At 41.6% G+C, this 27069-nt stretch overlaps 1 protein-coding gene across 6 annotated transcripts in view; it reads left to right on the top strand.

Annotated features, from left to right (window-relative positions):
• CDIN1 (CDAN1 interacting nuclease 1) overlaps window positions 1-27069 on the top strand; it is a 267942-nt gene that overhangs the window by 189296 nt on the left and 51577 nt on the right. For 2 of the 6 annotated variants that reach the window (XM_047863429.1, XM_047863424.1), the window contains one exon: window positions 23861-26300. The exons of 2 other annotated variants lie outside the window; for them this stretch is intronic. In XM_047863429.1, coding sequence (XP_047719385.1) covers window positions 23861-23990 — 130 coding nt within the window. In that variant the 3' untranslated portion in view covers window positions 23991-26300. Of the gene's footprint in view, window positions 1-7367; window positions 7787-23860; window positions 26301-27069 lie in introns of those variants that run through there. 2 more of the 6 variants (XM_047863427.1, XM_047863421.1) reach the window with 2 other exon arrangements.

Raw genomic sequence — 27069 nt, 5'->3', positions numbered from 1 at the left:
ACTGCTACTTAATCCTGACTTTCCATAGGTTTCAGTTAAATGCTGATCGTGTTTGTAAAGAGAAAATCAGAGTGCAACGAATATTGCTAAGCATGTACCTCCTTGATATAAAGTATTTCACTTTTAATGACAAGTTTAAGGCAACAAAGCTGAAGGCACATATTTTTAAAGTAACGTCGTACCTAGATTTTCAATCCTGTGAATTCACCGTACTGTTGCCATAGTCGAGTTATGGGTACAAATTGGGTTATGTTCTTCTCCTAACTGCTGATAAGAGCACTACTTACCTTTTTTTATTCTTTTTTTTTTTTTTTTAATTTTTTTTTTTTCAACGTTTATTTATTTTTGGGACAGAGAGAGACAGAGCGTGAACGGGGGAGGGGCAGAGAGAGAGGGAGACACAGAATCGGAAACAGGCTCCAGGCTCTGAGCCATCAGCCCAGAGCCCGACGCGGGGCTCGAACTCACGGACCGCGAGATCGTGACCTGGCTGAAGTCGGATGCTTAACCGACTGCGCCACCCAGGCGCCCCACCTTTTTTTAAAATTAAAAAAAAAAAAAATTCTGAAACGATGCTAGATCTTTAGATTTCAAAGTTGGAGTCATTTGTCCACGGTGTATAATGTACTCCCTCTCAGTGAACCCATCACGTTGTGACACCTTCTGGTTTTTACTTTTACTGCTACCATAAGCTTCTTATCCAGTGTCCTTCTGACAGGGCCCATGGACACAACTCCCAGAAGGTCACTTGTTTCATGTTATCGGGGATCACACTAGACCCCAGTATATAGTCCACCAGTATATCCAATCCCTACCTCGAAACTGCTCTCATTCTCCTGCTCTCTCCCGTGCCACCAGATGTCTTCAAAGTCATCTGCACACGGCTCTCCACTCCCCACATGTCTGTACCTCTAGACCTGAACTGCTACCTGCAGTGCCACCTGGCACAGATGGATGCCTTGGTCCTTCTCTTGTCTGAACGCTTGGCTGTCTTTGACACGGTTAATCCCACCCCTTGACTCTGACATTCCACTCGTGCCCACCTCTCTTCCTTACCCTGTTGATGCCTCTCAGTCTGTGCAATCTTTACTGGTTCCCCTTCCTCTGCCAGCCCCTGATATTCTCTGCCCCACGCTTCCATCCTTAGACCCCATCTCTCTTCATTTCTCTAAGCAAATCTTGACAACAGGGCTGTCTTCGATGTAGCTTCCAAATGTGTATCATCAGTTCAGATCTTTTTCTTGAGTTCCAGACTCCTTCTTTTAATTGCCCACTGTACTGGTTTTCAGACTTCGTCTTCGAGGAAGCCCCTAAGTGCCAGACGCACTATTCTTATCTTCACCCTTGTCCTTACCTTTTCATCCTTTTCCATCTTACGTCCTCCTTACTCTTCAAATCCAAATAGAGCTGTCCCCTCGTCAGTGAGATCTCCCCCACTGTCAACCCTCTGTTCTCTTCCCCCGTCAATACTACTGAACTGTGGTAGCTTTTCAAAAGTTACAGTGCAATAATGAGTAGCTGTCACTTCATACTCTGAATCCACATTGTCATTTTCATTAGTGAGGATACTGTGCTATTGAGATTGATGCAGAGATGATAAGAACCACTTGTTTGTCATCCCAAGGCAGGTATTTTTACCTATTAACCTGCCTACTCAGGCACCTCTTCAAAATCTGTCATCACTTGGGACACCTGGATGGCTCAGTCAGTTAAGTGGCTAACTTTGGCACAGGGCATGATCTCATGGTTTGTGAGTTTGAGCCCCAGGTCGAGCTCTCAGCACAGAGCCTGCTTCAGATCCTGTCTTTCTGTCCCTTCCCCACTTTCACACTGTCTCTCTCAAAAATAAATGAACATCTAAAAAAGATCTGTCATCACTTGCATGTAATTTAAAAAGTCTCTTATTGGGATATCCCATCTCCTATATCCAGAAGGGTTTCAGATCATAATGAATCTACATGAACTCCCGTAATCTATCAGGTTAATATTAAATAAGTTACTCTATTCTTATAGAACTGTCATAATATACATATTATACCTTTTTATTCTGTAACAATTAGATTTTAATTGTACTGTAGATACCATCTGTTCTGTCATGTTACAGGTCCTTCTAATTTCATTTCCAATGTGTAGCTGTAGGGATCAGAAAAGACCAACCTCAGGTAACATCTATAACCTATTTGGTATCTCCGCATAAACTAGGAGCATGATTATATTCATATCTCGTGATGGGAATGATACAACTTGCAGTTATTAAATTGAACTAAGGCCAACATGCTTTTACCTACCTGAAAAGGAAAAACGTTGCTCCACATTTAAAGAGAAACATAATTACATAAAAAAAAAAGTTCAATAGTCTGAACTCACATGATTTTTTAAATTTTTTTTAAACTCTAATTAGTACAACTTGACAGATAAAAATTAATGTTACTTTTGGATGTTGTAGGTTGCCTGACAAAAATCCCATTTTATAGAATTTAAAGGTTTGTAGATAGAAAGTGAGAAATAGCTTGTCAGAGGTGATGGCATCAAAATGTAAAATATCTCCATTAGTTTCAAAACAAAATTATTACTTGAATGTATTTTAATAATGCTTAGCAATTAAATCTGTGGCTTTGAAACACTGATTAATAATACTGAATCTCTTATTCTCATGTAACGGAAGAGATGCACAATATGGGGACTCATTTCTAACTCAACTGGAAAAGTGAGAAATGTAATAGGGGCCTGTAGGGTAAAACAGTGCAACAGAACCTTCTAGGGTTTCCTCTGTCGTCACTGGGTAAGAAGTCAGCAGACCTCAGTTCTAACTTGAGCATCTTGCCTGAAGTCTTGGGTTAATTCATTAAGCTTTCCTAAATACCTCATCCTTTTAAATAACAGATGAGTATCTTTTTCACAAAGTATAAAATCTGTGAATGTATGCCACTGTTTTCTCATGTTGGGGAGAAAAAACACCAAAGTACGTTTATAACTTAGTTATTTGTCTCTTTAACCCAGAGCTTTCTTCCTTTCAGCCTTACCCAGTTAGCAAAATAAAACCCTGTGCCTTTTCCCTTGTTTCCCAAAATGTAAGGAAAGAAGAGGCTGCAACAGTCCAAAATCTACTCCACTGTCTGTCCCTAGGGCCTCAATTCCCTGGATAATTACTGTCATTTCACTCCAGATAATTTGTGTACAGTTGCCTGAAGAAACTGACCCCCCCCCCAACCCCAAAGGGTTCTGAAATTGCAAACCATTTTCTTGAGCTAATTATGTTCAATCCGTTAGAAGAGATATAGAAACATTTTAAATAAATAAAATCTTACCAGATTATAATAAGCACTTCAATAAAAAAAAATGGACATCGAGGAAATATATACCCTAAATCTTGGACCATTTTGTTTTTCATGCTATGTATTTTTTTAAAGTTTGTAAATAATCTGAGCAAAAGGAAGGTACAAAATAACTTTTGCTGAGAGACTATTAGATTTTTTTATTTGCTGAATGCATGACATTATTCCTGACAAATACAGCTTCAATAACAGAACTTTTTCATTTAATTGAGAGATGGTTAACATAAAGTCTGAATATCAAAGTCTAAAAGGCTTCATCTTAACATTATGCCCCACACGTGATACCTTCTTCCTCCTGAAAGTGATTATACCCATCTTCTGAAAGGTCTAATCTCATGCTGGAGAGCTTAAGAGAGCATCTGACCATCTGAAAGCATTTAAGTCTTCGAAATATGACATGGGGACTCCTAGTCCTACAAGGAGAGATCCAGTCTAGATTATCCAGTGCATAATCTTGGGTGAGATGAAAGAATTCTTTCAAATGTGACTGTAGTCTGTTTCTGTAAAACCTTCGCTTGGTCCATAAATAAGCCTAAAGGGCGTTATAAATGTGTCAGGAGCTCAGGGTGATTGATCTGTGTTGGATATATGATGAAAATAGACAGAAGGCACAAGGGTTGCTTCCCTGTGGAAATCGCGGTGGTAAATTGCCATATGTGTCCCCGTTAGGAGCCTAGCTGATCAGATTGTGGATGTAACAACTTTACAGACTGGACTTTGGGTCTCTTGAGATCTTCAGTGCCTTTCTGTGAAGTCTAAATAAAATAGCACCTTGATCTGCAGCCTCAAGCAGACTTTGGCAAGGAATCAGGACTCTTGCCAGCAATCTTTCCCAGTCCTAAATTCCAAATACATCTTTCTCGGGGTTGCTGTCCTTCAGAAATCTGGCTAGACGTGGATTTGTGTTAACTGAAAGGTAAGGAAGCCATGCCAGTGTTGTAATATTACATACACACCACAAAGGTTGCGATGATAAATTTAAACTTGAGAAGTCCCAGGCACATTTTCTTGCAGAACTATTCCAGCAAACTCCTGAGAGGAAAAAATGTAAAGTGTGAAAAGCAGTGACTTTAACTTCCCTTTGACTATGCCAGTTGAAAACAATGGCTCTAGTGCTTGGGGAAGTAGGAAGGCTCTTGAAATAAACAAAGGCAAATGATTAAGTAAAGCAAGTAATAGCACTGTTTTTTAAACCACTCGCCCCATCCTGTATATGCCATTAGGTTCAAGATCTAGACCAGACCTAAGCAAAACAGTGGTGCAAAGATACTCTGCATAACTTTTCTACCTGTCATTCACTTACTCAACAAACATTTATTCAGTAGTCTGTGTTCCTGCCATACATTGTTAAATGAGAGGTAATGATCCAGTAGACAAGATACTGCTTTCATGGAACATTCTGTCTGTGGAAGAGAGAAACCTTAAATACAAATAGGTAAATTCTAACATCTTTTAAATTTAGTGTTTGGCAATGAGAGACCAGTTCACTTTGCCATTTTGCTTCTGAATCCCATAGAATCTCAAGTGCCATAAATCCAGATAAATTGTATAAATCCAAATATGTTCTATAGCATGTTTATAGCATGTATCTGTAGTTGTAAATACCTCATTAAAAAATAGGAATTTTGGTTATTTAGTATCCAGCATTGAATGAAAGTTTGGGTCCCACCCATTGCCAGCACTACTTGGTCATAATTTTCTTTGACCAGATGTTTCTTTTAATAGTGCTATGGATCTATTTTTACAGTGGCCCCATTTATAATGGAAAGGGATGGGGTTTTCTGTCTTGGGCCTTAAATTTTACCAGGACTTGAGCTAGAACAACAATTGCACAAAAAGTGTATGGCCTTTTGCAAGCTTGAGGCACTCACAGGTTACTTCAAATACTGTCTTGCATCGGCCTTAGTACGGCCTGTGAGTTCAAGCCCTAAAAATAAACACCTATTAATCAGCTAATGGCCACATGAGTGGACCAGCTCTCTGACTACAGCAGGGACCTCAGTCTAACCTCATTCAATAGCTTGTCTTATGTCACCCAGGATGAGGCAGTTTGCACCCAGGAATGCCTCTAAAAGAAGACAGTCACAAGCTTAGCTAAATGTTTAAAATAACCTCCGTAACTCCTCTCCACACTGACAGATTGCTTTCAACTCGATGGAATCAAACCACAGCACCAGCCCCAGTGGCCTTTGTGGGGCCAACCTTGAGGCCCGGAGTTTGTAAAGTAAAACTACACGTTCCGTTGAGGCTCTCCCTTGTCTTGCTTTCAATCGGAAAGCAACCGGAAGGGAACTCGCTCCTGGAAGTCCTTCATAAAACTTAGCTAATGCCTCCTGTTAACTAAAATAAGGTTGGTGTGTAAGTCACTAAGGAAACCGTCAGCCAGTCCCCTCATCCCGGCTGACTTCTCAAAGAATACAAATTGGAGGAACCCCATGGAGTAGAGCTGTGACTGTTTACATACACATACTCTGTCCCAAAGACTCCGGAAAGTTGAGCTTTCAGTATGGTTTTAAGGGTTTTTTTGTTCTTTTTTTTTTTTTTCTTTTTTGAATGGCAGTCTTTTTTTTTTTTTTTTTTTTTTTTTCCTATATGGAGTGGAAATGTGGGTGGAGGGGGAAAGATTTGTTTTAATGTATACTTTTCTTTAATGTGTTTACCCCCAAATAAGTGAGCTGTAGTAGATACGTTGGCCCCACAAAAGTAAATATTTAGCTCAGAAATTCCACACAGAAACATAGCCCGGGGTATTTGGGTTTCAAGAAAGAGGATCACCCTGGGGCAGAGGGCTGGCATGCAGGCAACATGGGATTGGTAGGAATGGGCTCGTGTGTCATCCCCTCGGCCCTCAAAACGCCTTGGTCAGCTAGACAATACCCCTCTGGCCCTCGGCAGCCCCCCTGCCACCTGCCTTTTCCAGCTGTGTCTTCTGCCATGCCCACAGTCTTCGCTTTTTCTGACCTCTGTGCTGCTCCAAAAACCTCCATGCTTTGTCTCAGCGCTCTGTCTGCACGTGCCTGTCTCTCCACTGGAGGAATCTTTTCTTAGTGAGCCTCGATTTCAAGACCTACTCTGTAGGTCGCCTCATCTCTGCCCTGGACCTTGCCTGACTTTCTCTGGGCTACCACAGGACCCCCTACACCATTCTCTGAGAACATTGGTCTCCTCCTCATACTACCTTTTAACCCCCTTGTCTCCCTGACTACTGAGAGCCCCCCTGGAAGACTGTGACTGTGATCGAGTCCTCTCTGCATCCCTGGAACAGGGCATCCTTTTCAGGAAGGCAGAAGGTGATATCCTCTGTGTTCTTCAGTGAGGACAAAAAGCAGGCTAGGGGTGCATGGGGACAGGAACACCGGACAGGGAGGTGGGAGAGGGTGTCTGCAGAGACACCGTGAGTTGCTCATGTGTGGTCTTAAACAAGTCACTTGATGTCTGAGAGCCTCTGTTTCCTCAACTGTCTAATCAAAATACCGCATTTTTGAGGATCAGATATGTCCAATAATTTTGAAGTGTTCTGCCCACCATCAGCTGAAGATAGAACCAGAGTTCACTAACTCGTGTCCTGTCCTCTGAATCTAGCCGTGCAATTATCCACACTCACATGATCTTTCACCTGTTACTTTAAAAAAAAAAAAAATTCTGTCCTTACTCCTATTTCTTTCCTACAATTGTCTGATAAAGCAGCTTCATCAACCACAAGAAGACAAAGGGACTGGCCACCCTTAGAAACTGAGGATCCATTGTGTGGTCCCCATCTGCTTGAAGGGCCAGCCTTGAAACCCCAAAAGGGTGTAAGGGTGTCTGTGTGTGTGTGTGTGTGTGTGTGTGTGTTAGGGCAACTGCAAACAGCAACCATCATTTGTTTTCTAAGTCAGGAGTTTATCATCTCTCCAGAGCCTTGCAATACTAGTTAATAAAGCTCAAGGTTGTTCCTTCATGTTCTATCTTTTCATAAATAATAAAACCATTTGTTACAAAGATGAACTATTAAGTCTGGTGAAACTCTGCACAGTGCTCTTGTTCTCATAGGAAAAAGTTGAGGACCAAGTCCAAAGAAGCCTCAAGACCCTGCCCTGAAATTGGTGTGTGCAGCCCCTGTTTGTCGTGTAACCTGAGGCCTAACTGTGGAAATACGCACAACAGTGTCATGTCATGGAGAACGGGAGCCCGTATTTAAAGAAAGCTTGAGTCACTGACATCACCTAGGTTTTCTGTCGAGTGTCTTTTGAAGTACTCTCCTGGTCACATGACGCTGATCAGCCTTTCTTTTTAAGGGCAGGAATGACTGTGAAGTGACCTTTCCTGCTTTCTGACTCAGAGAAGCATCGAGCCTAGTTAAAAATGTAAGAGACGTCTGACTCTCGTTTACTCATGCTTCATTTTAAGCTTTCTCCCTGGGTCACATGGAATAGAGTACTTCCTAGAGCTGCCTTGATGAGTACCTACATAATCCAGTTTTCTTTTTGTGGGTTGGGGAGGGGAGAACAAGGGTTGCAGAAGTTTCTTTATTAGGTAGAATCTTTGTAATGGGACAATAATGAACATACACAAATTAAAGTGTTGTAAAGCTTTATTCTCAAACCTGTCTTGACTCCAGGATACAAAGGCTATTCTGTCTGCTTCCTAGATGGACAGCTAAGACCTCGAAAGTTCAAACTGGGAGGTGCATGAAAATCACCTTCCGGCTTCTGCATTTTATAGAAGGACTTCTACATGAAGAGTCCTGTAGTAAGACATTTGTAGTGAAACTATACCTATAGGAGCTTAACTAGAGACTGGGATGGGAAGGGGGTTGGAATGATGTAATGTTTCTTACGTATTTCTTTGTGGAGTGATGTGTTTAAGGATTTGAAAAAGCATGGAGGAGAGTCCCAAGCATGTACCACAGCGTAGCATAGCTATTCACAGAGGGAGCAAGGCATGGGACAGATCTGGGCTGGCATCTTGGCCACTTTGGCGCTTTATCTCCTTGTGTGAGGAGGTATTCCCCTCTCCACATCTTTAGTTTCTCATTTGTAAAATGTCACTGTTAGTATTTCCTACATCATCAGTTAATTGCACATATTAAATGAAATGTGTACGAAGTGGTTAGTACAGCGTTTGGATACAAGAAAGTATTCAAGTGTTAATACTCTTCATGGTCATTATTAACAGGTTAGCAGAGCCCTGTAATAGTTCTCTAACTATGAAAATAAAAGCACTAATGGCAGCTACACAAAGCTTTTGTTCTACGTGAGATAATGAAGGGGCACATGCGTGGCTCAGTTGGTTGTTTCTGACTTCGGCTCAGGTCATGGTCTCACGGTTCGGGGGTTCAAGCCCCACGTCAGGCTCTGTACTGATAGGTTGGAGCCTGGTTTGGATTCTGTGTCTCCTCTCTGCTCCTACCCTGCTCACACTCTCTCAAAAAAAAAAAATTAAAGTCTTTTTTGCTTGTCTTTTTTTTTTTTTTTTTTTTTTTTTTTTTAAATGAGATAATGAAGGGGACTCCTGGATGGTTCAGTCAGTTGAGCGTCCAACTTCGGCTCAGGTCATGATCTCGTGGTTCATGAGTTGAGCCCCACATGAGGCTTACTGCTCTCAGCATGTCAGGGCACAGCTGGCTTCAGATCCTCTGTCCCCCTCTCTTAGCCTCCCCTGCTTGTGCTCTCCCCAAAATAAAAAGTAAACAAGATAATGCAGACAAAGCTCAGAAGAGTAGCTGGCACATAATGATGGTTAAGTGCTAGCTGCTGTTAGGATTATGGTTATGATGGTAAGTATGACTATCAGTGGTATTTTTACCTAAAGAAATAAGTCAAATGGTCTGTTTATCTTACCAATTACAAAGATGGGGACTATGTCAGTCAAGTGGTCTTTGAACCTAGGTGACTTGAGTCAGAAATGGGGTTAACTACAGGGCATTACATTCACTAGAATGCCTTACTCTCATTGTATCTAGAGGGGGACCAAACAGAACAATTACTCACAAAGCCCAGACCTGGACAATGAGTCAAAACCCAAAGAATGAAAGATCAGGTATTTTTCCACTGTGTGAACCCTCAACACAGCCCACATCTCGCCTGGGAGGGCCTGCCAGCCCTCTCCAGCACTGAGGTCTGTTTGCAGGTGACAGCTAGCTGAACTCCCCTGCTGTGTGTATGTCTGCTCGTGGCCGTCCTGCCCACCTCACTGTCCTGTTGGTAACTGTCACCTGGAGCTGGCCCAGGATGCCTTTTCTCTCATCACTTGGAAACCTCCCTGGCTCAGAGCCTCATCTTATGGATCCATTAACTAAATAACACCTTTACATACAAAATCGGGTAAGATCTTTACAGGCTTAGATTTAAATTTTTGTAACTGTAGAGTTGACCTTCAAAACTCATTTTCATAATAAAATGAGAATGTGTGCTATATTCTTCTCCTGAGCCCAACTTTCTATTTGTATTTTGCTGTTTCACTGTACGTGCCCCTTTGGTGCAGAGACAGAGTATAAATAAATGAAAAGCCTCACGCCCACATAGATCCATCAGACTCCGATTTTCTTAAAGGAGCACTACTGAAAAGGGCATAAAGCACATGTTGGAGAGTTGATGTGTTGTTGGAGAGTAGAGTGGTGAGGAACACACACAGGCTCCTGCTGAACTTGAGAAAGATACAGGCACCACTGGATGGTATTTGTGGTTCACTGAGTGCAAACCCATGTGTCATATACAAATACTGTTCACTTTAATAGTTGGATATCTCTTCACTCATCTTAAACACCTTAAGGTATTTGGAAAGGGAGGAAGAAGTCAAACAGATGAACCTGCTGAGATATGGCTGGGAACAGTAGCACTTGACTTTGAGTGACATTTTTACAACCTTATCTTCTAGATAAAAGCTACTGTAAACAAAAGCCTACCTAAATGGATTGTATTGAAAGGACTTGGGAGCCACCTGCGTGTAGCAATTGGCTCCTGAATGGCCAATTCCTACCCATCTCCCTTCAGTACTGCAAACACCAGTAGTGTCCCTTCCAGGGAGTAGGAATCGTGTTTCCTGCCAGGTTTTAAACCACAGCATCCTCTCCCCCAGTAACAACCTGGAAAACAGACTCCTAATAGCAAAACCTCTGGGACTGGATTTCCAGATTGGGCACTTTGGGCACAGTTTTAAGGCTCATCTTCTCACCTTTAAAAATGACTTTCTGGGGGTGCCTGGGTGGCTCAGTCGGTTAAGTGTCCGACTCTTGATGGTGACTCAGGTCATTCATGATCTCATAGTCCTGAGGTAGAGCCCCACATCGGACTCCACATGTTGGGCATGGAGCTGGCTTAAGATTCCCTCCCTCTCTCTCTCTCCCTCTCAAAAAAAAAAAAAAAGACTTTGGGGTGCCTGGGTGGCTAAGTCAGTTAAGTGTCCAACTCTTGATTTTTGGCTCAGGTCATGATTTCATAGTTCATGGGTTGAGCCTCATGTTGGGCTCTGTGCTAACAGCACGGAACCTGCTTGGCATTCTTTCATCCTGTCTCTCCGCCCCTCCCCTGCTCCCTCTGTCTTTCTCAAAAATATATAAAGCCAATATATTTGCTTCTCTGCATGGCCAAGAGTTAACATGCATTGGGGGTGGGGGGTGGAATCTTTTTTGCTACCACTCACAGCTTCTGTGGCAGGAGCTCTGCAGGGGTATTCATTCATGCGTTCATATATCTGCTCAGCCAGCATTTTTTGGCTGACTCCTAAGGGCTGCTGAAATACAAGCTGCCTCCATGGAGCTTATATTCTGGAAGTGTTTGATAACCGCAAGGCCAGATGATCCATGTTTTATTTTCTGAGTACTGTTTTATGGTTTTCTATTACCTGGCCATTTTTGCTAATAACCTAGATGGTTCTAACTCCTAATTTAATCCTCTTTCCAGAATTGGCTTTTGTGGATCTATAAAACTGGGAGGTTTGCTTTTGAGGACTATGTTGGTTAGCCAAAGAGATTTTTCTTATCGTGAAATATTTATTGTAAGAAAATTTTAACTACCCATTTAGAGCAAGTTGGGATTTGACATACCTGGAGCATTGTGTCACATTTGGTTAATGATAGATTTATAAGGCAACATGTATCAGCCTTAATCCTTCAGTTATTTGACTTTGCCAAGGATGAAAATTCCAATAATTTTTTATTTCAAGCAGACTTTTATATATCCAGAACCCATAAATCTCCCTGTGCCTTGAGATAAACATCTGACTGAACTCTGGGTTACCCGGTCATCTTTTGAGAACTGCGCCAAGGAAGAAGAGACCCCATTTTCCCTCTCCCTAATAATAAAAGACTATGTGACAATGCATATTTGGAGTAGGCAATATTTATGTAAGAAAACCTTTTTATATTTTATAACATTGCTAATTTCTAATAGACAGCTAAAAAGGAAAAGTTAAGATATAACCTCAAAATTTGCCAGAGCAAGTCTGTGGTAGGCTAACGGGTGAACCCCAAAAATGGACTATGGCGCTGCCAGCCAAGGCTTTACCAGTAAGGCAATCACTATCCATTATGGTCGTCATACCAATTATACATTCTCTGGCATCAAACACTAAATCAGCTGAAATGATGGGCTTGCCTTTAGCATGTTTCCCTGGGGAAATAACTGAGAAAACGTAATAACTCACACAACCAATTTTGTAAAGTACCCCAACTTTTGGAGGAAGGCTGGGGTATAAATTCTAGGTGGATAGATATAATTTGCACCCAAGGTCCCCCTGAAGTGTTCCCTCACTTGAAGTCAAAGTCCAAGTAGATTGGACCTTGGGTCCTTTGCAACTTTTAGGGTGTAGGCATTTGATCTCTATTCCCGTTTGAAGATGCCTACTCCATATGTCCTCAATTGAAACAAAAACCAGAGCTATCAGAGTTAAGTTTTATCCTACAATTTGACAATGAAGTAATCTCAATATGTGTCTGACTCCATCGTCCCATTAAGTCTCTCTCTGGCCCCTCATCCTACTCTCCTTTCTCTCCTCAAAAGGTGAATCTATAATGGAGAAAACTAAAAAGGCCATTAGAGGAATAAATACAACTTAGCTGAGAACTCTCCTTGTCTGGGAAGACTTCTAGAATAACACATCATGGTAATTCTTTTGCTGTGGACCTTTTTAGCATGTCTTGTATTCACTTGATAACTTCTGTTTTTTACTTAAAATGTGAATAGCTTTTGTTCCTACATTATTAAAACCTGAGCCAGGTACAGAATTGCAGAATTGGTCATGACCTCGTAAACTGTCCTATTCTGCTATGAAGCCACAGACGCAAGCTTGCATGCAGATCTGTGTGTGTGTGTGTGCGTGCACATGTGCACATTCTTACTAGGTAAAATGTAGAGGAGCTGACCCACCACTGCCAGGTATAAGCATTTCTCCAAGAAGACATATTAAAGACAGCGGATTAAAAACAAAATAGCTTCTGCTATTGTATTCTATTCCACTCATCTCTGCTTTACTCTTGTAAGAATTTACAATAGGCTGGAGAAACTGGAAGTGTGGCATCTAAATGTATCCAACACAGGGCAAAGTGGAGTGGAAATTAAGCACTTTTCCAGGCAATTTAATGTCGACATGAAAATGCCAAGTTACATAAACATCAAGGAGAATTTCAGGTGCCTGTGGTTGTATATTTATATACATCTTAAATTTTCGTCAAAATAATGTATTTTCTGTTTATTTTCTATGTGGCATAAAGGCCTGAAGTGAATCAGTATTTATATTTTTGCCTTTCTATTTTCAAAATTCTAGTGAGTTGATGTTACAAAGAGATAAAGTTGCAATTGTAGTAACCAGGATCTAGGAATTGAATGAGAACATTCCTAACTAGGGTTCTCTTCCTTAGTTCATTTCATTTTACAAACACAGACCTTCCAGGCAAATTAAAAAAAAAAGTAAATGAAACAACCAAGTTAGATTTTTCATCTCTAGAAACTACAGAAAGAGTATTTGCATCGTATATTAAATTGACCATAGTGCCAGAACCTTAGGATACTATATTACATGATCACTAATCTATTATTATTGTACACATATTTACACATACGCATAAATACATACTTTGCATATAAACATGTGCAAGCATATTTCACTTGGACTGAAAAGTTATTTACAACTCTGTCTGGAGATACATACAACAGTGATTAACAAGTGCATAACCAATCTACAACACGCAGATTAAAACTAAATAAACAGTGGAAGAGTTTATTTTAAAACAGTTACAAGATGTTTTATATTTCTCCGCTGTCCTGAGCTGCATGTTTGAGAATTCATCCTTCATAAAAACCACATGCAAGTCTTTTTGATGGTGAAACAATTGACTTCCAACAGCCACATGCCTGCACACATCCTCAGAATATCTCCCAGAGCCCACACAGCAACTCAAAAGGAGAAAGAGAAAACTGTGTGTATACACATAGTATACATGTGTAATATATATGCATGCATGAAATATATGTATGCACACTATATATACACGTGTGTGTTGGTATATATATATATAATTTCACATATACTATGCTATTCTTTTTGGAGAAGGGTTTTTTGTGAATTGAAGGAAAAAATTTGGGTGGGAAACAAAGATTTCAAGCACTAAAATTGTTTTGTTTTTATTATTGAAGACTCATGAACAAGAAACATGAGTAACTTCATCAAATCAGTCCATAGTCCTGTTATCTTTCAATTAAAACTTGTGTCAATCCAGATTTGTATTGTTAGAACCCTAGTGCATCAATTCTTTTTTTGTTTTGTTTTAATATTTATTTTTCAGAGAGAGAGACAGACAGACAGACACAGGGTACGACCAGGGGGAGGGGCAGAGAGGGAGGGAGACATAGAATCCAAAGCAGGTTCCAGGCTCCAAGCTGTCAGCACAGAACCCGACGTGAGGTTCGAACTACTGACCGCGAGATTATGACGTAAGCTAAAGTTGGACACTTAACCAACTGAGCCACCCAGGCACCCCAAGAATCCTTTTTTATGTAATCATGCTGATTGAGCTCGTTAAGAGGAGTATTAGATCAATCTCATGAGTTTGCCTTATTCTGTGTCCCAGGCAAATTTTGTGATCATATATGAATTCCACGACCCTTGCCTTGTACACTGTATTGCCAAAAGACATAAAAAGCCTCTGATTCTTCAAAAAATATGTAGTGATTTTTCTCATAGAGCTAAAGACAAACACAGATGAGCCAAGTTAGTGCCACAATCATAAGCTACATGTCTATACTAGAGGTATTTTAGAAGCAAAGATGGGCCTTTGGGGTTCACTGCATCAACCCTGCTTAGCAAGTCTGAACCTTCTTTTCTGGAAGACAAATCTCCACCTGATATGCTCACTTAGACCCGTTGCTTCCCTCAGTTTTCCTCGTAACTTATTCCAGCTGTTTATTTCCATTTACATGAACAGGCTGCGGCAGTGTTCTGGATTTACTCCTCTTTGCTCATGTTTAGATTCTGCCCCATAACTTCTGAATCCCCTCACGGCAGGGAAACATTTCTCTTCTCCGAACTTTATGCAGCGATTTGGTAATTCCCGTTCCCCAGTTTACTTTTCTGATTGTCAGATGCTTTAAATATGCTCCCTCAAAAGTAATCATTTTAATTTCTTTACCTGAATTATAAGTTGCTTTTCCATATACTTCCCAAACACGGTGACACTTAAATCGAAATGAGTAGCTGGATAAACTTCTTAGTGTGAAACTATTGACTTCACACTTGAAGAATTATTCCTTGTAGACAGGTGAATCTCAACTCATATACTGGGCTTTTGATTAGTCGCCTGCCTTCCAGGGCCCTGCTCGTCTCTTTTGCAGGTGTTGTAAATACTTCTCAAAGTTGAATGACTGTTGAAATTGGTGTATAAAGACCAGGGTAGTGGTTACAAGCACAAGCCTTACAGCCAGACTGCTGAAGTTCAAAGCCTCCTTTTTGTGCCTCTTAGTTTTCCTCTGTAGAATAGGGACAATCCTAGGTTGCTTGGGAATATCAAATTAATCTGTACGCATAAAAGGGCTTACAACACTGCCGGGTGCTTAACAAGTGCCATAAATGTTTATCTCTTTGATGTTGGTTATTGGAATCAGATCGTTTTATATTTGTATTTTTTTAACATTTGATTTTTAAGTAATTTCTACACCCAGTGTGGGGCTCGTACTTTAAACTCTGACATCAGGTGTTGCATGCTCTACCTACTGAGCCAGACAGGAGCCCCTTTATATATGTATTTAGACAATACCTTTATAGACGTAATGTCTGGCCAAGGGCTCTCTCGAATCTGTAGAGACCTAGAAGCTACAAAGGCTTCAGGAAACCAACCAGGGAGTTACTTATTGGAGCCAACTTAAGCAAAACGGTATCTAGGTGTCTCTGAATTTCTGCATCTACCTTTGATTTCAGCACTCTCTGAAGAAGCGAGGTCTGACAATAGACACTTAATCTTCTTCCCTTTTCTCTACAAGATACCATCCAAGAAATGCCTGCTTTATAAACAATAGTGTAAGGATATGAAAAGGAAAGGGGGTGTATTTTTTTTCATAGCTAAGAAAGAGTAAGCAAGTCCTTCCTGAATGTGGGCCCAAATCTTCTGTCCATACCTCTGAGTTTCTCACAGAGAAAACCGTGCAGCAAAAGACATGATTTGTAACTCATGTTCTGTCCAACATCTGTACTCGGCCATCCTAGGTGACTGAGAATAGCTAAATTCTTCAGGAAAACTAGGAATTCACTCACTGAACTACCATTTGTAAAACATTCTTGGTGGTAGTCTTTTAAAAATCTATTACAGATTGCCCTGCTCTTAATGTAACAAAACCTAACCACTGATTTATCCTGGACTGTCCTCAGCACCCGTAATTGACAAAGTCTATTGACCCCAGCACCAAACAGCATTAGATTGCCACAATTGGAGGTTTTCAAATGTCTCTTCTCTAGTTGTCAGCAGTCACTCACCTTGACTGGCAAGTACCCCACCTGTAACCAGCCTCTCACACCCTATCTCTGTCCCTCATGTTTGCAGCTTCAGAAGCCCAATAACCAACCAACACCAAAACCATGTGCTGGTGGGCGCCTGGTGGTTCAGTCCATTAAGTGCCCGACTCTTGATTTAGGGTCAGGTCATGATCTTGGAGTTGGTGAGATCGAGCTCCTCATTGGTCTCTGGGCTGACAGCATGGAGCCTGCTTAAGATTCTCTCTCACCCTCTCCCTGTCTTCCCCTCCCCAGCTCACACACATTTCTCTCTCTCTCTCTCTCTCTCTCTTTCTAACTCAAGGGGAAAAAAACACAGCACTGGAGAAAATGTCCAGAATTCTTCATTTTATATATGATTTCTATACATCCTTGGGTAACCCCAGGGTCCTAGATAAATAGCAGGCAGAGGTATTGGTATAGTCTAAGTTAGGAGCCAAGAAGTTCCATTAGTATAAAAGTGCAGATCTGCTTGATAAGTTACTAGCCTTGGAGTGCCTGCTGACAGCATGGAGTCTGCTTGAGATTCACTCTCTTCTTCTCTCTCTGCCCCTCCCCACCTTGTGCTCACGTGCTCTCGCGCTCTCTCTCTCTCTCTCTGTCTCTCTCTCTCTCTCTCAAACATTTTAAAAAAACTGACCAGTCTTGATGAAGAGCTGCTACTTATAATCTCATTCAGTAACGCCTTCTGCTGTAGATTCTGGGTTAAAGTGTAACTAGTATAAAAAGCCACCAGGACTTTCCATACTGCATATGTGAAGAAGGGTATTTGACTAGTCCGGTGTGTGTGTGTGTGTGTGTGTGTGTGTATTGCTGTATAGCAAACTACCCCCAAACTAAAGGAGTTACAATAACATACATTTGTTACCTCACTCTCCCTGTGATTGAAGAATATGGGCGTAGTTTAGCTGGGTTTTCTTCTTCCCTGTCTCTCACAGGCTGTATTCAAGACATTGGCCCAGGGAGTGTGGTCTCAGCTGAAGGTTTGCCCAAAGGTACACTCCCAAACTCGCTCAGTGGTTGTTGGCAGGATTCGGCTCCTCAGGAGCTGTTGTCCGTTCCTCTCAGACTCTTGGCCACAGGCCACCCTCAATTCCCTGCTACATGGGCCTCTCCCAAATGGTTGGTTTCATCAAAGTATGCAAGTTGAGAAGGCAAGAGAGTGTCTTATAGCAAAGATGGAAGTCAGTCTCTTGTAACCTAATCACAAGTGAATTCTTACCACTTTTGCTATATTGTTTTTTTAGAGGCAAATCCCTAGTTCCAGCCAACATTCAAGGGGGAGGGGATTACACAAGGGCATGATCCCCAGAGGCATGAATCACTGAGGTCACCTTAGATGTTGGCTGACCACAATACCTTTCTGCATCTCTTAGCTACAGCTCAGAACTCCAGCACTACCCCTCCTGTGGGTCTTTTTTCATTCCTGTTGTTGCCACATTGGGTTTGATGATTCTTTTGGGTGCCTCTCTTCCTACAGATAGAGACTGCCCTCTGTTGAGTGAGTTCTAAATGGGACCCAATGCAATCCGTAAATGACATTCCTTCTAGCTCACTTTTTACTGTGAAAAGGAACCTTATGTGCATGGACAGGTTACTTACAAACATCTTTGTATTTTCAGACATCTTAACATGCTTAGTATTTTCAGACAAGTTTAATATGCCTTAAATTACCCATTTAATAGACTCCCCTTTTATATGCTTTTTACCTGTATGTAACATATCCACCTATAGAAATTATAACCAATTAAAACAGTGTCCCCCAATCTTGCCAAATTTGAAAATACTTAAAACAGTTATTTCTATCCTTCACGTGATTATAGCTGTGGTTCTAGATTCCATCTACTTAGACAATACATAATGACTGAAAGCTGTGAACTCTATTTTTTGTGCATTTTTTTAAAATTGTTGGTTGCAAATATAAATTGTCAAGTCAGCTAACATACAGTGTCTACAGTATGTTCTTGTCTTTGGGCGTAGATTCCCATGATTCATAGCTTACATACAACTTCCGGTGTTCATCCCAACAAGTGCCCTCCTTAATGCCTGTCACCAATATTCCCCTCCCACCTCGGCCTCCCCCCATCAACCCTCAGTTTGTTCTCTGTATTTAAGAATCTCCTATGGTTTGCCTCCCTCTCTATTTGAAACTATATTTTTCCCCTTCCTTTTCCCTATGGTCTTCTGTTGACTTTCTCAAGTTCCACATATGAATGAAATATTTTATGTGCATTTAAAAAATAAGACCTGTTTATTTTTTCTGTCTGAGGATAGTGCTCGAGGTGCATAACAGGTCTATTACAATCTCCAGAGTTTCTGGCCCAAGTTGGAGAACCTCTGAGTGACATCTCTGGGCTGAGGTCAAGAACTCAAATGTCCATAGGGACAAGCGGACAACAAAATGAGCAGAGTAGGCAGGACATAAGAAATGGGCTTCTAACATTCCTTAAAAAAATTATTTTTAATGTTAGAGAAGTGGACTGTGAGTCAGGGAGGGGCAGAGAGAGACACACACAGAATCTGAAGCAGGCTCCACCCTCCACGCTGTCAGCACAGAGCCTAATGTGGGGTTTGAACTCCTGAACACCGACATCATGACCTGAGCTGAAGTCGGACACTCAACCGATGGAGCCACCCAGATGCCCCCTTCCAATTCTTTCTTGAAACATGAGGTTATCTTTTGCTTTCCCAAATTTGATAGGAGTATGGAAAAATGTATCTCTACAATTAAAGTCTACGGAAAAAGCACGATGCTAAATGGCACCTGATGTGGAGCCTTAACATCAGGGACTAACAGAGAATGGGGAGGACTGCAGCAAACCTGAAACAGGTCTTGTCAAAAGGGGGCAACTGTTACTTAGCTCCAGCTGATTGTTGCCAAATCAACTAATTTCCCAAAAGATGCTGAGTATTCAGGATTTTGTATTAAAAAACTCATGTGTTGGTTCTATTTATTTTTTTCAATAGATAGAAGCTCAGCTTCAATTTAGTAGATCCAGTCACAGAACTGTCACCCATTTGTAAGGCAGCTCACTCCGTGTTGTCAAAAGCTACATCTGTAGGAAACTTTTTATTCAGGTTGAATCAATATACAATTCTTGGTAAATTTCAGACATTGGCCCTAAGTCTGTGCTCAAGAGCTACAGCATGAATCTCATCACTTCTTCCCAGGAGTGCTCTAAAAATCAGAGGCTAGTGAATGAGCATGTTATCTCACCCTACATGCTTATTTCTACATCACAAATACTCGGTTATTCTAACAGTTCCTCAGGTATCGTAGAGTTCTCCTCTGGAGCAATTCCAGACCAGAGATACTCCTCTTAAAACATGACACCAACCCTGCAAAACGCTCTAGGCATGGTCTAACCAGTACAAAGGACATTTCCTCTCTTTTTCTGGTTAAAGTCTATCATACAGGGTGACATTCAGTTAGATCACTACCTCATAGTGAGACAGTCACAGACTGTGCAACCAGACTGCCTTGGGCTCCAAAACAGGTTCCCCCACTTTTTAGCTAGGAGACCTTCAGCAAACTAGCTAATTGCTCAGTGCCTCAGTTTCTCCATTTGCAGAATGGGGACATTAACTGCACCTGCCTCATCAAGTTGCCCTGAGAATTAAATGGGTAGATCTGTGGAAAGAGCTTAGAATAGCACATAGCAAGTGCTCTGAAAGTGATGATAATTAATGTTGTTACTGTTACTATCCTCCCCATGATCCCAAAATAGACCATCTATGTGCTCATCTTGGTTACTAATAAAAACACCAAGCCATGGTAGCAGCTGAGTCCTGCCAGCATGCCTCTCTGGAAACTGCCATTGGTTGGGCGACTGGCACAAAGCTATCTGATCCTATTATGAACTTGGTGTTCTCCACCGTGTCCTTGAGCAGGGCTGTCAGACACCAGGGAACCGTGCTAGGCCTGGAGAACACACGGATAAAGAAAATAGGGTCGGGCGCCTGGGTGGCGCAGTCGGTTAAGCGTCCGACTTCAGCCAGGTCACGATCTCGCGGTCCGTGAGTTCGAGCCCCGCTTCGGGCTCTGGGCTGATGGCTCGGACCCTGGAGCCTGTTTCCGATTCTGTCTCCCTCTCTCTCTGCCCCTCCCCCGTTCATGCTCTGTCTCTCTCTGTCCCAAAAATAAATAAACGTTGAAAAAAAAATTTTTTTTAAAAGAAAATAGGGTCTTTTTCCCTCTGCAGGGTCACCATATAGCAGAGACAAGTGGCGAAATAGATAATGGCTGGGAGACACCTATGCACAAAAACCACCAAAGGGTCCCCAGCTTTCACTCCACAGTCTCTTGTTGAATTTCTCTAAATACTCTACAATGAAAGGGAACCAGAGAAATGCATTTCAAATGGATTTGTAAGGTTGTTACTTACGAGGAACTTCATCTTTCGTACGTACTCTCGAGGTCTGTCCTGGGACTTTGACCTCCCATTTGTGTCAGGAGGTATTGTTTTTGCGAGTGTGGCGGTATTTTACTTGCAAACAAAATTACTTGTGTAAAAGTCACTTGAGTTCTCCGTCTCTGCTCCACGAGAGTTTTTAAAATCCATTTGGATGGAGTCTTTGATCTTGTTACTGGACCATGAGTATAGTAAACTGAAAATTAGAGTCCACCTTGAAATGTGTTTACGGAGTCAACTCAGATACCCATATACACCCCATTCCAGAGTGTCTCCTCCGGCTGGTGGGGAGGGCTGCCATCGCAGTAGCAGACCAGCCCTCTGCTGTGCACATTCCCTCAGACCCAGAGACTGTTTTCTTTTAAATGCCATTAACAGTCTCTTTGATTTTTATTGGTCACAAAGGTTATGTTTGCCTTTGCAGTGATCTCATTCTTGTCTAGTAGTGCCACAATAAATGGGAACAGGCATCAAAGAAATGAAATCATTCAACCCACGAGCATGTACTTGACCTACATAAAAAATGTCCTAGGTCCCATTTTCTCCCCGGTTTACACCTTGGATTGGAAATGCTAGACTTGGATTGCTTGGTTTTTCAAATTATCGACCAAAATGTTCCCTTCTGTTGGTTCAGATAACCAAGGAAGATTGACTCTATAAAGTTGCTTAATGTGTTCAGCCTCTTCATAAACAGATAGGTTGCTAGAAGGTGATCTTGCCAGCATTTGATAATCTCTGGATCCTGAATTATTGGAGAAAGAAATACACTAAAGTAGGTATCGGGAACAAGGCCAAATCGTGCTCTGTCATTCAGTGTCCAAATTTGTCACCCAATAAGTTCCTACTTTTTCATTCAAAGAACACTAACTGGATGGCCTTTACCTGCCAATTGCCACTTACAAAGAGAAGTTGTGTTGCTTTGTTTTTAATTAAGCACACATTATCCGAACTTTTGAGCCACATGAGAGGGCTAGTAGTGCCTAAGTTAACATAATTCCATCCAAAAGCTAAGAAACAAAGAGACAGCAGACTCCTCTGAAGTGTCACTATTCACATATTCTGAAAGGAACTTCTAGATCAGGGATCCTACCTTCAGGGAGTCCTAGTAGTGAACCACTACAGCGAAATGTTCAGATTCACATTCTTGGAAAACCTTTTCCAGTTGCAGATTTCCTCTGTTGCCTCAAAAGAGAAACAAGTCCATTTTCTTGGGCATTGAGGTGTTCCCCAGCCTGGCTTTTCTGCCCGGAAAATGCCATTTTCGTAAAGAGCTGTCATGCTTCGTGTCCTTTGGCGTATGATTTAGCTGTTCAGGGAAAGTGTAGGCTGCTCTTGCTCTCTCAGTGCTTGGTGGTATGTGTTTTTGTTTTATTAAATCTTTAAAACACTGAGCTTGTTGTTTATGACCTCCATATATTTTGTTCTTTTCCATGACTGGTTAGATCACATTTTTTTTTTCTCCCTTTGTAAAAATATTAGTGCCTTTCTAAAGAACATCATGGTCTCCTGAATGGCTGCGTAAGACAGCGGAGGAATGTGTTGAGCTCAGTGTTAGGTCTGTAGAGCCCTGTGACCCAGGGCTGCTTCACTGATAGGAAATTTCGAGGCTTCGCAGACACAAGATTGTAGATCTTCCCGCCCTTGCCAGGCTTGTTGTGACAAATCCGAGATCTTTTGATAGTAACCAGAGCTTTTTGTAAGATAGAGATACCAAATGGTCTATGTTCCAGTTGCAAACAATTGTTACTACAAGTTGCGAAGAAACCCCCAGTTAACTGGAAGTAAGGTCTCACCAGGCTTCTCTGAAGCCAGCCCCCAATGGCAGGTAAATACCATCGAGTCTAGTGCTCTAAGGCTGCCCCACTGTACACAGCTCCTATGTCCCCTGGAGCTGCTCATCAGTAGATGGGTTGCCATTCTGCCCAAAAGGTTCAATTAATCTTGCATACAACTTTGCTACTGTTCTGTGACACCCAACTGAACTTGTTCCTGTGCATATAGTATCTTGCAGCCCATCTTGGACTATTAGTTTTGGCAAGTACACTACAGTGTATAATAAATCATGGAAGGAAAAAAGCTTTTTGGCCTAACGTGGCTCAGCCTGCTGTAATGTCAGAATACAGAAAGCAGTTCTGTTTTTAGACATCCTTTTACTAACCCAACATTCATAATTTATGATTTCACTGTAAAATTCCTGCAACATGACACCAAAAGTAGTGCTGCCCTTTAATTAAGTACTCTCGGTAGAAAAAAAAAAAAAGGTGAAACTGATGGGCAAAACATGTCTGTGCACAGTGATTGATCGTGATTACATCTTTATGAACCCAGCCTAAAGGTCTCAACTTCCTGATGGGTAAAGTCTTCTACAGGGTTACTTCCTGAGTCTGCAACTAAAAAAAATTGGAGATAATTTGGAGGCACAACTTAGAAAGATTGAGGATTCAAGCCAGCATCTGTCTATACTTCTTCATGGTCTACATGACATGATCTATCATCTTCATGATAAGAACCTATGACCAAATTTCACGCCGTGCTCATATTTAGAGACTGTACACAGACACGAAGGGTCGGGGATAAGGTCTCTCTGAGGGATCCCAGTGGTCATCTGGATTTTTGTTTGCTTTTTGAGGAGTTGAGAGAGGAGATGACCAAAGGGACCTCTGGCCCCATTGGTATGTGCATAGAGCATTCTAGTCAGAAGAGGACCTTGACCTATTCTACTTTTACATTATTCCTTTTGTTTTCCCCTTGGTTGAAAATAGGTTAGGAGATAAGGTAACATTAGGAGATAGAATCCCAAGTGTGGTGCTCCCCAACAGTAACTCGTCGCTGTTAAGAGTCTAGTTTTATCCTTCCTCAGTTACTCACGTCAACCCAAGTTGAGAACACCTTACTGAAAAGTGATGAGGGTCGCGCATGTATATGCAATACTTGAGGTTCCTTGAAAGGTAATAACTCTGAGATTGTAGTAGTACTTGTATTAAAGTAAGCCCGCTGCTTGCTAGAAGTTCCACCCTCAGCCACAATCGTAGCAACCAAAACAAAAACTTGGTGAAATGATGCCCCTTAATCATCATCGCAATGCTTCAGAGATGACCATTCTCGAGAATTCTGTTGATCCAACACACATGTTATTTTCTCATGTTTTTGCAGATTTGGGCCGGGCTTAGTCATCTATTGGTACGGCTTTATCCAGGAACTGGACTGTAACCGGGAAAGGGGCATCCTGCTCAAAGCCTGTTTCCCCACGGACATTGTCACCTTATGCCATAGCCTAGCTTGACCCTGATGGTCCTGGAAGAGAAGCCGGGAGGAAAAGGTGAATCCGGAAGCAATTTTACTTTCCTGCAATGTAAACTCCTGGCACCATCTGCCCTGAACTTGAGCTGAACTCGGGCTGCCCGTGGCCACGCCACTACCTCTTTAGACAAACATATCAAGAGTTTCTGTTTTCCTTCATCCCTTGCTGATGTGAACAGCCAAGAACTACAGACACAACCCACTCATTATCAGCATTTCTGTCTCTGTCAAACAGTTAGTTTATAGATAGTCATAATCTTTCTTCCTTCCGGATGGTTTCTGCTCATACTGAACAAAAGAAGAAATGTGGAGACTTGAAAGGTGTGATTTTTCAATTCTCCTCCCAGTTCCCGAACCACCCCCTTATTTTTTTTCTAAGCCTCTATTCATTCTTTCTCCCTCCCCACCTCCCCCCCCGATGTCTTCACATACTCTCACAGGTCCCCAGTGTTAAATTACCATCATGGAATAATCTAGCACAATCATAGCAGATTGGAAGACATGGAGGCTGAAACTAGATTTCTGCTCTCACCTGCCAGGCTCCAGTAGACCTCGATGGTAGCCTCTGCTTGTTTTGTCCAGTCTTTACGGTTTCCTGACTTCCCTGGCATTGAGCCACGCTGAAAAAATAGACTCGAGAATTTCCTCTTTAGGATACTTATTTGAACACCAAAGATTTTTCCATTTATCTCATGTAAAAGTATTGGTTACATTGTGTCTGGAAACCACACTCCTTTGGACTGGGGGCAAAAGGGAGACCATTGAAGCATGGTGCCAGCCTGGGCAAAAGTTTATTTTTAGACACGGCTACTTGTCAGTATGAATGGTAGTCAGTATTTTTATGCGTACAATTTTTTAAAAGCACATTCTGTGCATGGCTTTGTATCTGCATTTTATATGACATAATAATTACATAACAATCAGATAATTTAGGCATTAGAAATGTTCAGCTTTGAACGAATTAAGTGTACCAGAAATAAGCCTAGAGAGTTTCCAAATAAGCAAAATAAAAGGGATTTTGTATTTGTTTGCTTTTATCTACTCAGTTTTTACACGGCTAACCAAGTTTCGATTTAAAGCAAAACATCAATAAATTCATTATAAACCTATCTTTTGGGAGGTTAACTTATCTATACCTGAAAATGTACTTATAAAAGACTTGTCCCCATGTTGAAAATCTATTATATCTTTTATAATGAACAGATGAAACTGGGAAATACTAACAAAAATAGAACTTCTGCAACCACCTCTAAGTTTGCTTCTTTCAAAAGACAAAATCCACCATTTGCGCCCTGTTAATTTTGTACCTAAGGAGGTTTGCAAATAAGTCTGCCAGCTGCATTTCCTTTTGAAAGACACAAACAGGTCCGGCCCAGACGTGTGGATTTTAACTCTGTAGTGGGTTGCATTCCACAAAAGAGGAGGAGGAAAATGAAATGGGAAGGAGGTCTCTGTGGCAGACTTGTGTGTCAGCGTAAAATTATCACGCAGATTTTGGGAGTGAAATAGAATCATCTGAAACTACTGTTGTCTTTGCACACGCGTGCACACACATGCACACACTTTAACACTTTTGTTAAGAAACAGTTTTCGTGGCATGCTCTAAACTGCTTTTTTCTTCTTTAGGAACGAATTACATTTCATCTGCACAGATGTTGAAAAGCCTGTTAAACCCTTGTCAAGGATTTGTTGGTTTTGCATTAAACAAATTTATGATGAGGGCACACAAATAAATTTAAAAAAATAGAAGAGGTGCTTGCATTTCATATTCCTGCTTATACCTGGTGCCCTGACATAATGTGTTATAAGAAGGTACTGGTATTCTCTGGCAACGGCACCACCTCCTGTTGATGAACAAGGTCTTAAAATGTGGCCCTTGAACATGGGAACAAGACCAGTAAGCCATACATAGGATGATAAAGTTCTCAAGTTTCAAAACTAAGTTTTTTCCCACCTGAAACGAATGTGATTATTCTGTCTACCACTCTTCAGCTGGAAGGGTATAGGGAGACAAGAGTAGTAGTGTTCCCAAATTGGAAACTCCAAGCCTCCTTGTTCTTTTTCCTTTTATGGTAGAAATCTTTATCTGTGTTAAACCGGTGTGTGTTGTTTACTTGTTTGGTTTTTTTAGTTAAGACAATAAAAACGGCCCTGGAAAGTAGACAGGATGCTTTTTGTTGTTGTCGTCATTAGAACGTTAACATTAAAGCCAAATCTTGTTTTATGGAGCATTCTGCAAACTGCAATAATGAATTATGCCAACGCAGAAAAAAGCAGGAGTGTGCAGACAATGTAAAACGAAACGATGTTCTCTCCGGTGGTTAGAGACTTGCCAGGCATCTGCTGTCACAAAGACCCCATGTGAAGTGTGGCAAGGGATCCGCTCAGTGCAAAGCTGATCTAGCACGGATAACTTAAGGTGACTTCATAGGCTCCTTTCTACCCTTACCGCCCCCCCCCCTCCAAAAAAAAAGTGAGATTTTTTTTCTTTCATCTGCCTTCTAGTGAGGTGTATGTCAACTCTTCTCAACACTCCTAAAGGGAAAAGCTTCGGGGTCCAAAGCAGAAAGCTGGATCTCCAGGGGAAACAATTTTCTTCTAACCATAGGTGTATGTACCTGATCATTATCAGCAAGGCTTGGTTCCATCCTGGAAAAGATGATAAATGGTTGGTCTTTGGGGGGGGCATTAACTCAGGCCGGGAGGGGATTGCTTAGAGCCCTGGATGAGGTCATTCACTTAAATGGTCCCTGGTGGGCCACGCTAATTAGCACACAGCACCCAAGTGTACAGTTCATCCACTCGCCTCTCACTGAGAGCTCCACGTGCTGTTGCTTGGCCCCTGTGGAACCGAGATACCTTAGGTGTCTGCTCTTTTTAACATGGAACGCCCTACAGACCTAGCATTTCAACTGATTTAAATGCTTAGTGTTTTCACAGGCTGCTTCTCTTCACCCACCTCCTCCCTCTCCTTTCTCCCCTTCACTAACCTTTGCCAGGTTCCTTCCATATGGACATGTATTCTGTGCTTTCTCACTACATTTTCTCACCCTTTTTTTCTC

The sequence above is a fragment of the Prionailurus viverrinus genome, chromosome B3, assembly GCF_022837055.1.
Source record: "Prionailurus viverrinus isolate Anna chromosome B3, UM_Priviv_1.0, whole genome shotgun sequence".
In the NCBI taxonomy this organism is placed as follows: Eukaryota; Metazoa; Chordata; class Mammalia; order Carnivora; family Felidae; genus Prionailurus; species Prionailurus viverrinus.
This window is presented reverse-complemented; position numbering and strand designations above follow the sequence as displayed.